Source organism: Talpa europaea (assembly GCF_964194135.1).
Source record: "Talpa europaea genome assembly, chromosome: 10".
In the NCBI taxonomy this organism is placed as follows: Eukaryota; Metazoa; Chordata; class Mammalia; order Eulipotyphla; family Talpidae; genus Talpa; species Talpa europaea.
Window position 1 is genome coordinate 94,328,850 of NC_140077.1, and position 13,868 is coordinate 94,342,717.

The following is a 13,868-nucleotide window of genomic DNA, read 5'->3' on the forward strand; positions in this document are numbered from 1 at the left end:
AGGGAAGCGAAGATGCACGGGGCGCGGAAGAGGCCGAGCCCCCTCTGGACTGCAAGCCCCGTCTCCCTGGCAACGGCCTCGGCCCTGGGGGCGGGCGGGAGGAGGAGAAACCGCGCGCCTTCGTCCTCCCACGGTGGCCGCGGCCGGCTGGGGAGACCCGGCGCCTGGCGGCTGCTGAGGCGGGAGCGCAGGGCCGGGGAGCGCGGGAGCCGGAGGGCGGGCGCGCAGCCGGATCCTTGTCCGGGCCACCACGGAGCTACCTTCCACCAGCCCGTCCGCCGAACAACGGGCCGGGCTTCCGGGGAGAGGGCCCACACCATCCCTCGGCACCAGCCTCCTCCATTTTTTTGGGCCTTGCGTGGAGCATTTTGGCGGATGTATTTGAATGAATGAATGTCACCGGGGCGCTTCCCAGCCCCCCAACCACCCAAATTATTTGGGGGTGGCCTGGCATAGTGAGAGAAGCGTTAAGTTGTCGGGAGACCTGGCTGTGAAGCGCAGTCGTGACACTCACTGGTTATGTGGCCTCGGGCAAGTCTCTTCGTCGCTGAGCTTCAGTTTCCTTTACTGGAAAATAGCGTGACAGTGTCACCCACGAGGCTGTTGTGAGAGCAAACTGGAACAACGCAGTTTCTTCATTATCTGCACCCCTCTATATTCATTTATTCTCATTCATTCTCAGCACACACCTCCCTGCTTTCTAAGATGCTTAGGTCCTTTTTTGAGGTAGATGGAAATTTTCCTTATGAGTTGTTAATATTTCTTTTCTGATTGAAGGTTTTCCCCTCAGACTCTGAAAGAGGACAGCATTCCCAATGTCCCAGTTTAAGCGCCAGCGGATCAACCCCCTTCCCGGGGGACGCAACTTCTCAGGTGATCACCTTTATCCCATGCCCTCATGCTGGGAAGTATGTGCTTCAGAGTAGTCTTTTAAAATATGGCTTGTGGGGTTTCTCTGGGGAGAAAAGCAGCATTTTGCTGCTGCTGCTTAGGAAAATAGGAGACCACAGTGGTTGCCACTGAAACCCTGTGGAGGAGTTGCTTGGAGCTACTTTGCCCTTTGAGTTCCCATGTTCTCTGGCTGACTAGCGCTTAAGGTGGTAGGTGTAGTTCCTGGACATTGCTTTTCTGTCCCCATAGGCACAGCTTCTACATCTCTTCTGGGTCCTCCTCCTGGTTTGCTCACTCCTCCTGTGGCCACAGACCTGTCTCAAAATGCCCGGCACCTTCAGGTAGGTTGGGCATCCTTTCTAGTTTTGTTTAGCCCTTAGGACTGCCACAGCATATATGGGTGCTCGATGCTTTCAGTTCTTAGGTTTACAGTGTCCATTCTTGACTCCTGTCCTGGGCCCCTTTGAGGTGACTCTCAATTCTTTGAAAGGGGAATTCAAATTATGGCTCCAGGGAAATCTTTAGAGTGTTTCTTGGAACTACAGAACCAGAAATCCTAGAAAAAACTTGTGACCCAAGAATCATTACAACCCCCTCACCTCCACAACACACCCCCCAGAGATTGAATGTGTGCACTATGTATCTATATTTTCTTCTGTGTGAATCTAAGAAGCAGTGCTCTGGATAGGATGAAATGCTAGTGTAAGCATGTGCCTTTGTCCAGATTGCTCCCTGTTAACTTTCAAACTGAACCCTTCTCTTACAGGGTGGAGAGAAGCAGAGGGTCTTCACTGGCATTGTTACAAGCTTGCATGACTATTTTGGGGTGGTAGATGAAGAGGTTTTTTTCCAGCTAAGGTAGGCATGAGGCTGAGTCCCCTCTGTAAATGCTTATTGGATTCCATTCTGTCACCATGCTGGTGGGCCCCTCTAAAGCCATTGCTTTGCTGTTTTTTGTGCAAGGTGAGGGAAATCTTGATGGGAAGGACCTCAGTAGGGACAGTTAGGGTGGCTTGGCCAGGGTCTCTGTCCTGACTGGGCCTCCTGGCTTGTGTGCTGGCAGTGTGGTGAAGGGCCGGCTACCCCAGCTGGGTGAGAAGGTGCTGGTGAAGGCTGCATACAACCCAGGCCAGGCAGTGCCCTGGAATGCTGTCAAGGTGCAAACGCTCTCCAACCAGGTATTCGTCTCTCCTTGCTATCTGTGTTGGAAGGGGGAGGAAGGGAAGCCCCTGTACCCTGAAATTGAGCAAAAATCTTATTTTTGTCAAGGGGGTAGGGCATTAACCATAGGTTCCTCTGAATTTCCTGCCTACTGTCCTGCAGCCCTTACTGAAGTCCCCAGCACCTCCCCTTCTGCATGTGGCAGCCCTGGGACAGAAGCAAGGGATTCTGGGAGCGCAACCCCAGTTGATCTTCCAGCCTCACCGTATTCCCCCACTCTTTCCTCAGAAGCGTGAGTACCAGTAGCATGGTTGTTGGACTTGTAGCTTTATGGGGTGCTCTGGATGGACTTGTAACTATCTCAGAAGGGGATATTTCTGTGCACTAGAAGAAAGGGACAGGGAAGCTGGATGGATTTTTAGGGTTTAATAGTCATCTACTGTTTTCCTCTCTGCAGCTCTGAGTCTCTTCCAAACATCCCATACACTTCATCTGAGCCACCTGAACAGATTTCCTGCTCGGGGCCCTCATGGCCGATTGGATCAAGGCCGAAGGTAAGAGGATGATCCAGCCGAAACATTTTATTTGCCTCTAGGAGCAATGTCCCTTTCTTTGCCACTTGTTCACACTAGCATTCTCTTTACGTAACTACACGATAGTTCCTTTATCCTGAAAAAAGCAGACACATGGAGATTTATATATGAATATTAGAACTTTATAAAACTAGCTTAGCAAGCAGGGATTTTTATGTAGTTCATCTTTCAAAATACCATTTTGAATTTTTCTTAATGTTTAATTTTCCCTTTTACTTGCAGCCCCTAAGATTGAGATACTAAGAATCAAAACTGTCAAAAAAGAGTAATCTTGAAGTATATAATTTCTATATACATGTTTCTTTATATACATGGTACACGATGGTGTGGTGTTAGAATGTGTTTGTTGGATGCTACTTCTTATAAATCCAGGCCTGTGCCTTATACAACAGGCAGCTTCTTGGTTCTGTATGGAGCAGGTGTGGTGGATAGTGCTGGACCATCTTATATAATTTCTGAGCATTGGGGACCTCCAAGAGCATGCTACCTGTTCTCTTTGCCTCACACATTCCTTATCCTGCCTTATTCGCTCACTAAAGGTTTTCACTGAAACCCTTGGGAGCTAAGCTCTGAACTGCTTTGCTTAAGACTTGCTCTGGTTGTGTCTGTTAGTCTCTGTTTTAACTTTTTACTGTGGAAAATTCAAGTGTATGCAGAGTAATGATGAACTCAGCTTCAACATCTGCCACTCTTTGTTTTTTTATGTGTACCTCCATCTATTTCCTGCCCACTACTTGTTCTTTTTTTTTTTTTTAAGATTTATTCTTATTTATTTATGCATACAAGAACTGGGGTATAGGCCAGAGGTACAGGGAAGTGAGAGGATTCACCAGAGACAGAGTGGGGGGCAGAACAGGCGGATCTACTGAAATACACTGCTGAGGGGAGCAGTGGGTAAGACAGGCGAGGTCGGCTGTGCCATGTGAGTTAGCTCCATGGCTGCAGATCGAATTCATGCTACAGTGGCTGGCGATAGCTAAGACTTTAACCCCTGTGCCACCAGGGAGGCCCTACTTGTTCTTTTTTTTTTTTTTTTTAAAGATTTATTTATGCATAGAAGAGCTGGGGTACAGGCCAGAGGTGTGGGGGTGAGAGAATTCATCAGAGACAAAGTGGGGAACAGAACAGGCAGATTGACCTAAGTACACAGCTGAGGGGAGCAGTGGGCAAGTCAGGAGAGGTCTGCCTTGCCATGTGGGTTGCTCCCTGGCCAGCCAGGGATCAAACTCGTGCTGCAGAGGCTGCAAACAGCTTCATAGGTTGTGTCTTAACCCCTTGCACCACCAGGGAGGCCCCATCTACTTGTTCTTTTTTAAGGTAAAAAATTTAAGGTGAAATTTATATGGATTGAAATGCATAAATCTTTTTTTTTTTTTTTGTCTTCACTTTCCAATTTATTTCACTTAACATAATCACCTCAAGATCTATCCATATTTCTCCAGATGGTATTACACTTCCTCTTTTTAATAGCGGAGCAGCATTCCATTGAGAGTATATACCACATCTTCCTTATCCAGCCATCTGTTAATGGACATTTAGGATGATACCATGTCTTGGCTATTGTGAATAATGCTACTGTGAACATAGAGAACTACAAATACTTTTGTATTCATTTTGAAATGCATAAATCTTAACTGCAGTTTTGACATGGAAAATCCCATGTACTCCTTACCCCTAATAAGGTATAGAACATTTCCATTGTTCCAGAACATTCTCTTATATTGTAATTTTCTTGAAATGAGAACTGTACTGAGAAGAACCTGTCCCAGATGTCAGTAGATTCTTACACGGAAAGGACTGAGAGTGCAATCCAATGTGAACACTTAAAAGTATCGTAAAGTAAATCAGAAAAAGTTTAGGCAAAGTGATATTGCCGGTCTCTGTTGAATCTAGTTTGTTCCCTTGGAATAGGTCATTGTGAATTCTAACTAGGGGAAAGCTTTGATTTTCTAGGATGAGGATCCTTTTCCACAGTACTTCTAGTACTTGATACATTTTGTTCCAGTCTCTCAAAGTCATGGGTATATATTTTGTCTTCACCCACGTCCCTTGTCTTGTGCATCTTCTTAGTCTTCAATTTTTGAGTTTTTTCCACTCTCACATTATGTGAGTTTATTAAAGACTTCATTACAGAGTCACAGCACGTGCCCTCAGGAGTAACGTATCCTGGGTAGAATCAGTACCTGCTCTTGACTTTCTGTTTGAGGTTTAAGTTCAGCTTTTCAGTGCAGACCATTGCATTTGATTGTCCTGGACATGCCAAAGCTCTGTGCACAGTCTATGTGGTTTTACCCTTGACCATAACATTTCAGTGTTAATAGGGTCTAGGGGAAGGAGATGTTACCTTTAGGAGGGAGATATTGCTATCAGCGAATACAGAGAATTTGCAGAGTGGGAATGGGGCAGTTGAATTAGGTCACTCTGGGGGGAATACGTTGATTTATAAAGGAGTCAGCCACATTAGTGTTTTGACAGGAAGCCAAGTTTTATTTTGATCCTTACACTCTGGGATGCAGGAACAGTCACCATTGCCCCACCAAAGCTAAACTACTGAGGTTTTAGATAGGAGACCTGCTCTGTCGTGCTGAGGTTACTGTCTTCTAACCTGCTGTGTTAGTTCATACAAGGTGAGAAAAGTGACTAGAATCCACAGGATTCAGTGGAACATCCAGTTGAACTAGAGGTTGATAGCGTTTACTCAAGAGTTCAGTATGTGTAGGCTGAAAAAGAATTGTCTAATGACTTTGGAAGGTTTTCCCTTTTTTTTTTCTTTTAAAGATTTATTTATTTATACATACAAGATCGGGGTGCAGGCCAGAGATGTGGGGGGTGAGAGGACCCACCAGAGACAGAGTGGGGAGCAGAACAGGCAGATGTACTGAAACATACTGCTGAGGGGAGCAGTGGGCGAGGCAGGAGAGATCTGCTGCGCCATGTGGGTTGCTCCCTGCCTGGCTGGGGATCGAACTTCTGCTGCAGTGGCTGCGGATAGCTTCATAGGCTGCATCTTAACCCCTTGCACCACCAGGGAAGCCCTGGAAGGTTCTTCTCTTAGAAATATGAACTGTTGACATCCCATAATTATGGCCAAGATAAGAAGGCAGGTTTTGGATTGAGATGCCTGAACAGGGACATTACCCAGGCAGATAAAAGAGAAAGGAACAAAAAAGTTGTGTTAAATATAATCAGCTTAGTTACCGAGGGATATGATGATGAGGGAAACAACCCAGGAAGGTCTAAAAGGAAAGAACAGAGAACTTTTGGTAAATAAAATCAACTCGGTTACCTTGATGTGAAGAATTGACAGTTGACTTTATTTCTCTCATGAGACACATGAGATTTTCTATCAGTTTACCATTTTATAAGGCTCTTGAGGTTTGTTTCTCTTCTGCTTTTATTTATGGCACCCTTAACTTAGTCACACCACAGTAAATGATTTGTTACAAAAATGTATAAAGTAGTATCAACTATTCCAGAAAACAAAAATACTGTAAAAGTGTATCATTTCCTTTCCTTTAAAAAGTAACCATTCTTAAAGGCTATTAGAAAAGTACTTGGTTGCCACTTCCCCTACACTGTTGGCCTTTATAAATAAATGTATACTTTCATAATTTTTTTTAAAACTGAAAATTTTTTATAAGATTTATTTATTTATACAAGCACTGGGTACATCAGAAGCGCGGGAGGGGGAGAGAATTCACCAGAACCAGAGCAGGGAACAGAAAAGGCAGAGTGACGAAATATACTGCTGAGAGGAGCAGCTCAACCGCTGCGCCAGCAGGGGAGGCCCACTTTTATAATTTTAATCTTACAGTTAAAATTATTCTTACTCTTCCACATTTCCCATGTTGCATTGTAATCCTCATGGTAGTTTTAATGGCTGCCTGATTACTGTGTTTATTTACTATAAAAACTCAGGTATTGCTGGATTTGATTGTGGCTTTCTTACTATTAGCTTTTGCTGCTTTGCTTTTTCCCCCCTACATAAAACTTCTTTTCTTCTTTTGAATTAATTCCCTTGGGATAATTTTTAACAGTGGCATTATTAGATCAAAGGGTTTGAGTATTTTTATGACCTTAATATGTACTATTAGGGATTTGTTTGTTCTTAATAAGGAATTGTCTCTTCTAATAAAATTAACTTTGTTGAGCCCTTGACATGATACCTTATGTCTGTCTTGTTGGGAAAAAAAATCAGTTTTTTTCTTATCAGTTCAAAAATTGCATGCTGACTATAATTTACAACATTCAGAAAAACAAAATATAAGCCATATCAGCCAGAGGCATCCACCATTAGTGCTTTCTTTTCAGTAATAAAGCTTTTTTTGCACAGTTGAGGTAGTGTTGCATATTCTTCTTTTTGCTTAACCTGAGTATTTTTTTCTATTGTTAAAAACATTTAAATATCTACTTTCAAAAACCAAGAAAAACCCATTTTATTTTATTTTATTTATTTTTTTTAATAGAGGCATGTTTTTATTCATTTATTTATTTGTTTGTTTGTTTTGTTTATTACAAGCACTGGGTACAGTCAGAAGCGCAGGAGGGTGAGAGAATTCACCAGAGCCAGAGCAGGTAGCAGAGCAGGCAGAAGGACCGAAGTACACTGCTGAGGGGAGCAGCGGGCGGCAGGAGAGGTCTGCGCACCATGTGGGACCCTCCTCCGGTGGCCGGGGAGCAGCCGGGGATCGAACCGGTGCCACGGAGGCTGCGGGCAGCTTCGCAACCCAGCGTTCAACCGCTGCGCCACCGGGGAGGCCCAAGAAAAACCCATTTTAATATCTTTATAACAGACTATTAAACGTGGTGGGGGTAACATGGCTGCTTTACTTTACCCATTTTTTTCACTGTTGGGGGTTCAGTTTGTTTCCAGTTCTTTTAGGCTAGTCTGTTTTGAGTCTGTATGTAACAATGTGGTTTCCTCTTTCTGGTGATGGATCAATCTCCAGCGATGACTATGACTCCAAGAAACGCAAGCAGCGGGCTGGTGGGGAGCCTTGGGGTGCTAAGAAACCAAGGCATGATCTGCCTCCTTACCGGGTCCATCTTACTCCCTATACTGTGGACAGGTGAGTGCAAGGCTGGGGTGGGTTGAGATTTGCAACTGGTCATAACTTCTTGTACGAATGAGATACGTGTGTACAAGTGTGTGTGTGTGTGTGTGTGTGCATGTGTACTTGTGTACTTACAAACTTTTTTTTTTTTTTTTGAAACAAATGAAAGCCTTTTGTACACACTGGTTCTTTGCTTTTTCACTTCAGGTTTCTCAGAACTTAATCCACATTAACATTTATTATATTGATGTCATCCTCTTTAGCAACTGCATGGTATTCCATTGAATGGGTGAAATCATAATTTACTTAACCAGTTTTCTGCTTTTAGTCTAATTATTCTAAATATTATAAACATCCTTCTGCACACATCTGTGCGTGTAGATGCATTTTATCTAGATCAGTTCCTAGAAATGGAGTAACTGGCACAAAGGGTTTTATTTAAATGTTGATAGGTATCAGCCAGTCATTTGAAGTCAGTTTACAGTGTCATCAGTGGGGAATGAAGTGCTTATTTCTCCATGTCTTTGCCAACGTTATTACCAAACTTTGATCTCTGTTAGTGTGATAGGTGAAAAGTGATATTCTGATTTGCATTTGTTTAGTTATCAGTGAGATTGAACATCTTTCCATGACCTGCTAAGTTTCATTCCTTTTTCTGTTCATAAGTACCTGTTGATGTCAGTTACCCCATTTTTCTTTAAGCTTGTAAACTTTTCATTATTGATTTGTGGGTTCCTTTCATATTACTTCAGTAATGCTTTTCTCTGTCATGTATTGCAAACGGTTTCCCTGTGTTTTTTTTTTCCCCAGTTCGATTTTGCTCTGTCACTAGAAGTTGTAACATTTCATATGGTTAGCCATCCTTTTCAGCAGTGTCTTAGTTTTTTTGTAGATTATAAAATTACTTGCCCGTTTTCTTCCAAGTCTTTCATGGTTCCATTTTAAGAATAATTTAACCTTTGCTCAATCTGGATCCCTTGCATTCTCCCTGCAGCCCCACCTGTGACTTCTTAGAACTCCAGCGCCGTTACCGCCACCTCCTGGTCCCTTCTGGTTTTCTGGCCGTGCATCTGAGCTGGCTGTCGGCCTTTCCTCTGAGCCAGCCCTTTTCCCTCCATCACCCAAGTCGGATTCAGGTATCTTCTGAGAAGGAGCCAGCTCCAGACACCAGTGCTGAGCCCAGCTCTGCAGACAGTGACCCCGCTTACAGTTCCAAGGTCAGTTGGCTGGGGTCCTGCAGCTTTAGCCCACTGTTGGGGCCTGAAGAGGCTTATGAGTATTTCCTTCTCACTGCCCTGCACAGGTACTGCTGCTCTCTTCCCCAGGGTTGGAGGAATTGTATCGTTGTTGCATGCTCTTTGTGGATGACATGGCTGAGCCAAGGGAGACGCCAGAACATCCTCTGAAGCAGATTAAGGTAAGAGCTGGAGCCCAGGAGGCATGGCACAATCATTGATAATGTATAGGTCCTGTCAGGTTTTCGGCAGTTCAGCTCCTGTTCATGAAATCACAAAAGAGTTTTGAGGTAAAAATAACACTCATTTTGCAGAGAGACAGCATAGCTCTGATCTTCTTACTTTATAAAGAGTGGCTGGACTGTTCATGGGTCAATAACTCCCCGTGTTATCTACCCTCGTGCTGCCTGCATTCTGCGGTGGTGGCAGGCTGTTCCGCAGTGGGAGCCCTGATCTCGGTCATTTTTCTGCAGTTTTTGTTGGGCCGGAAAGAAGAGGAGGCAGTGCTGGTTGGGGGTGAGTGGTCTCCTTCTCTGGATGGCCTCGACCCCAAGGGCGACCCACAGGTGCTGGTTCGCACTGCCATCCGCTGTGCGCAAGCCCAGACAGGCATCGACTTGAGCGCCTGCACAAAGTGGTGAGTAGTTCCCCTGAACTCTTGTCTGCGGCTGGCCATGGGGCTGGTGAGAAGGTTCAGGAAACCAAGCTTCTGTGACTTCCTGGCCTGTTAATTTGCCTCTGTCTTCTTGTTCAGGCCTCACAAATGGTTGCCCTGGTCTTGAGCATGACTAGGGCTGTGTATGTGTGTTGAAGGCCAGTTGACCTGCCAAGGCTCATTCCGTCACGCTCAGCTCCATATTGGTGCCTTGGGTAGTAATTGCTTGGGTTTCTCCCCATGGCTTAACCATTTCTTGGGCCCTCAGTCTGTATCTTTTATTTTTGTACTTGCAAAGCTTGGCATGCAGTTTGTACTCAATAAATGTTTGGAAACTGAAGCAGATGCTGGGGAAAGCCATGGGTCAGCCCACATTTTCCCTTTTTCTTGTGAGCAGGTGGCGCTTTGCTGAGTTTCAATACCTGCAGCCAGGACCCCCGCGGCGGCTCCAGACTGTGGTGGTATACCTGCCGGACATCTGGACCATCATGCCTCCTTTGGAGGAGTGGGAGGCTTTGTGTCAGCAGAAAGCTGCAGAGGCTGCAGCCCCAGCCCCAGAAGTCCCAGCGGTAAGGCTGAACGTTAGGAACAAGCTAGGATAGTAAGTGCCCTGAGCCTTGGACCCAGGTGGTCAAAGCCTGTGATTTTTGTCCCAGGAAATGGAGTCTACAGAACAGGCAGCTGATACTTCAGAGCAAGCAACAGATACTTCCAAACAGAACGCAGAGAATCCAGAGGTTACGGCCCAGCAAGAAGTGGACACTGATCTCCCAGAGGCCCCTCCACCCCCTCTAGAACCTGCTGTCATGGCACGCCCTGGTTGTGTAAGCCTGTCCCTCCATAGTATTGTGGAAGATCGGAGGCCAAAAGAGAGGGTCTCTTTTGAGGTAGGCATCTGGGAGGCTGAGGTAGGGCATGTGGAATGGCGGGCTTGCAACTCTCTGGGTTTTCACAGGCCCCTGGTGCCTCTTCCACCAGGTGATGGTGTTGGCTGAGCTGTTTTTGGAGATGCTGGAGAGGGATTTTGGCTATAGGATTTATAAGATGCTGCTGGGCCTTCCTGAAAAGGTGGTGGCCCCACCTGAACCTGAGAAGGAAGAGGCAGTCAAGGAGGAAGAAGCAGTCAAGGAGGAGGTGTCCAAGGAGCCCAAGGATGAGGTACAGAGTGAGGGCACAGCTGCCGAGTCAGACGCACCGCCGGTGAGTACCTCTGCCTCCCGCATGGGCACTCGGGCTTCATGGGTACGCTGAGCTGAAATCACATGCTATGTGTTACCAAGCACAGCTCTGAGCGCTTTATGGGGCTCTCTCACTAGTCCTCTCACTGCACGTGCCTCATGACCCTGGCACGTACTCAGGTGCAGTGGCCATCGGCTAGTAAGTGTGTACCCGGGAGAAGTGTGGTTGACACACTGCGGCAGCACAGAAATCTGCTAAGAATGCTGCAAGGACCAGGTGTTTTGATCATCCAGTGGTTGCTAGAACACTGCATTTCTTTTTTTTTTTTTTTTTTAAAGATTCACTCATGCATGCATGCAAGAATGGGGTACAGGCCAGACGTGTGGGGGTGGTGGTGTGTGAGAGGATTCACCAGAGACAGAGTGGGGAACAGAACAGACAGACTGATTGAAGTGTACACTGCTGAGGGGAACGGGGGGCAAGACAAAGGAGGTCTGCTGCATCGTGTGGGTAGCTCCCTGCCGGGGATCGAAATGGTGCTGCAGTGGCTGTGGATAGCTTCATAGGTTGTGTCTTAACCCCTTGTGCCACCAGGGAGGTTCTAGAACACTGCATTTCTTAACACTTCCTAAAGCACATCTATTCCCTTTGTGCCCAAATACTATAAAGTAAACGTAATTTCCTACGGGGCTGCAGTTGGCTCCTGAGGAAAACCTCAGGTGCCTGGAAGTGGCCCTGGGGCTCTGAACTCCTGTAAAGCGAGGCATCTGATGGGACCGTGCCTGCTCAGCATGTGATATGGTGCCTGGGAGTGATACGGTGCCTGGGACGTGACTGCTACGCAAATGTTGTCCATTGTTAATTGTTAGTAGTGGAAGGTGAAGTTCCTGCACATCACTGTGGTCTGCTTCCTTCCTAGAAGGAAGATGGGCTTTTGCCAAAGCCCCCATCTTCTGGGGGCGAGGAGGAAGAGAAGCCCCAGGGTGAGGCATCGGAGGACCTCTGTGAGATGACCCTTGACCCTGACCTGCTGCTCCTGAGGGACGACGGAGAGGAAGAGTTTGGTACGCCAGTGGAGGCGCAGGCGGGCAGATTGGTGGTGCTGGCTCTGTGGCCAGAGGGCCTCCCTGTCAGGTGTGGAGCCAGGGTGGCTGCTGTGATCCTGGCTCCAAGCTCATCGTAAGCTTTCTGTAGCAGGAGCCAAGCTGGAGGATTCCGAAGTCCGGTCAGTTGCCTCAAACCAGTCTGAGATGGAGTTCTCTTCACTTCAAGACATGGTGAGCCCTTTTCTGTCCCCCTGGGATTCAGTGCCGGTGAAGCTTAGCAAGACCTCACTCCTGGGGCAGAGATGCTTTTTACCAAATGACTTCTGGTACCTTTTGATGGACAAAAGACCAGAGGCTCTTGGCCTAGGGAATGGCGCTTTGTCATAGGAGCCAGAGGCGTCTGAGCTAGGGTGTCTGATCTAGGGGCACACTGGTTCCTCTGGAGGTGACAGCCCCTGGGTCAGAAATGCTCCAGCAGGCCTGGGGGCCCCACCTGGCCCATGGTCATCTCTCTAACTGGAAGGCCCAGTGGGGGTGACTGTCAGCCAAGCTGCTGGACTTTAGAAAGTCTACATCCTGCATGATTTTAGCCATTGGGAGAACTATTTGTAAATCCTGTTCATCCTGATTCTTTTGCAGCCCAAGGAACTGGACCCCTCAGCTGTGCTCCCTTTGGACTGTCTTCTTGCTTTTGTCTTCTTTGATGCCAATTGGTGTGGTTACTTGCACCGGCGAGACTTGGAGAAGATCCTGCTCACCCTTGGGCTCCGGCTCAGTGCAGAGCAGGTACCCGCTCCCGAGGTGGCCTCACCCAGCAGACGTGTGCAGTAGCACACACGCCCGGTGCCAGTGGGCATCTTGGAATGCTGCTGTTCTGGGTTCTTACAGCTCACAGGGGCGAGGGCTGGCCTGTCTCCTGAGTGGGTATCTTGGGGCTGTGTTCTCTGCAGGCCAAGCAGCTGGTCAGCAGGGTGGTGACCCAGAATATTTGCCAGTACCGGAGCCTTCAGTACAGCCGCCAGGAGGGCACAGATGGCGGGCTTCCTGAGGAGGCGCTCTTCGGTACGTGCTGGCGCTCCGTAGCTTCCTGTGCACGATTGCCAGGCCGCCACTCTCCTGAGACTTTCCTCACATTTTTCCCACGGCCCCTTCTAGGAAACCTGGACCTGCTACCTCCTTCTGGGAAAAGCCCAAAGCCAAGTGCTGCCCCCACGGAACACAAAGGCCTGGTGTCCCACAACGGCAGCCTGATCAACGTGGGGAATCTGTTGCAGCGTGCGGAGCAGCAGGATAGTGGGCGGCTGTACCTGGAGAACAAGATTCACACACTGGAACTAAAGCTGGGTGAGTGGCCCGAAGCCGCAGGGGCCTGGCATGGGTGGGGCATGGAGAGATGTTTTCTATTCAGAGACTAATGGGGAGACCTCCCCCACCCCACTGCCACCCCAGGCTTTAGGCCTCTCACCCCATGCACTAGTCCTTGACTTAGCAGTAGTCTTTTTGGTGTTTCCTTCTCAGAGGAGAGCCATAACCGTTTCTCAGCCACTGAAGTAACAAACAAGACACTGGCCGCAGAAATGCAGGAGCTGCGAACCCGGTTGGCCGAGGCTGAGGAGACGGCGCGAACAGCTGAACGACAGAAGAACCAGCTGCAGCGGCTGTTACAGGAGTTCCGAAGGCGCCTGACCCCCCTGCAGCTTGAGATGCAGCGGATGGTTGAAAAGGTGAGCTCCCTGGAGAGAGCTGCCTTCTGTTGGGTTGGGAGATGGGGGGTGGGGTGTGTGTGACAGCCAGGCCTGTTAGCGCCAGGCTCCCCACTCCCTCCAGTGTCTTCAGGAAGCCATCACTGGCAGCTTGCCACCAGGGGTCTCCCGGGAGCAGGTGCTCAGTCCTCGGATCTCACCCCTAATGAGTCTTAATTCTTGTTACATCTGTTTCAAACAGGCTGACAGCTGGGTAGAGAAGGAGGAGCCGGCACCGAGCAACTGAGGGCCCTGGCGCAGGAGCTGCCATCCTGTGAGGTCAGCGATGGAGCCTGAAGTTTCAGCCCTTTT

At 47.8% G+C, this 13,868-nt stretch overlaps 1 protein-coding gene across 2 annotated transcripts; it reads left to right on the forward strand.

Annotated features, from left to right (window-relative positions):
* Window positions 1-815: 815 nt before the first annotated feature.
* CCAR2 (cell cycle and apoptosis regulator 2) lies at window positions 816-13,803 on the forward strand (the record flags this gene model as incomplete). Of its 2 annotated transcripts, none has more annotated exons than XM_084244785.1 (20): window positions 816-873; window positions 1,141-1,232; window positions 1,658-1,749; window positions 1,955-2,069; window positions 2,215-2,344; window positions 2,510-2,606; window positions 7,595-7,714; window positions 8,694-8,916; window positions 9,003-9,116; window positions 9,408-9,571; window positions 9,987-10,158; window positions 10,246-10,476; window positions 10,568-10,789; window positions 11,688-11,832; window positions 11,963-12,045; window positions 12,454-12,600; window positions 12,765-12,876; window positions 12,970-13,158; window positions 13,333-13,538; window positions 13,759-13,803. In XM_084244785.1, the coding sequence occupies 20 exons, from the start codon at window positions 816-818 to the stop codon at window positions 13,801-13,803; spliced, it is 2,757 nt and encodes a 918-aa protein (XP_084100911.1). The 2 variants fall into 2 exon arrangements, with proteins under 2 accessions (XP_084100911.1, XP_084100912.1); XM_084244786.1 differs by having other exon boundaries at window positions 11,966-12,045.
* Window positions 13,804-13,868: the final 65 nt, after the last annotated feature.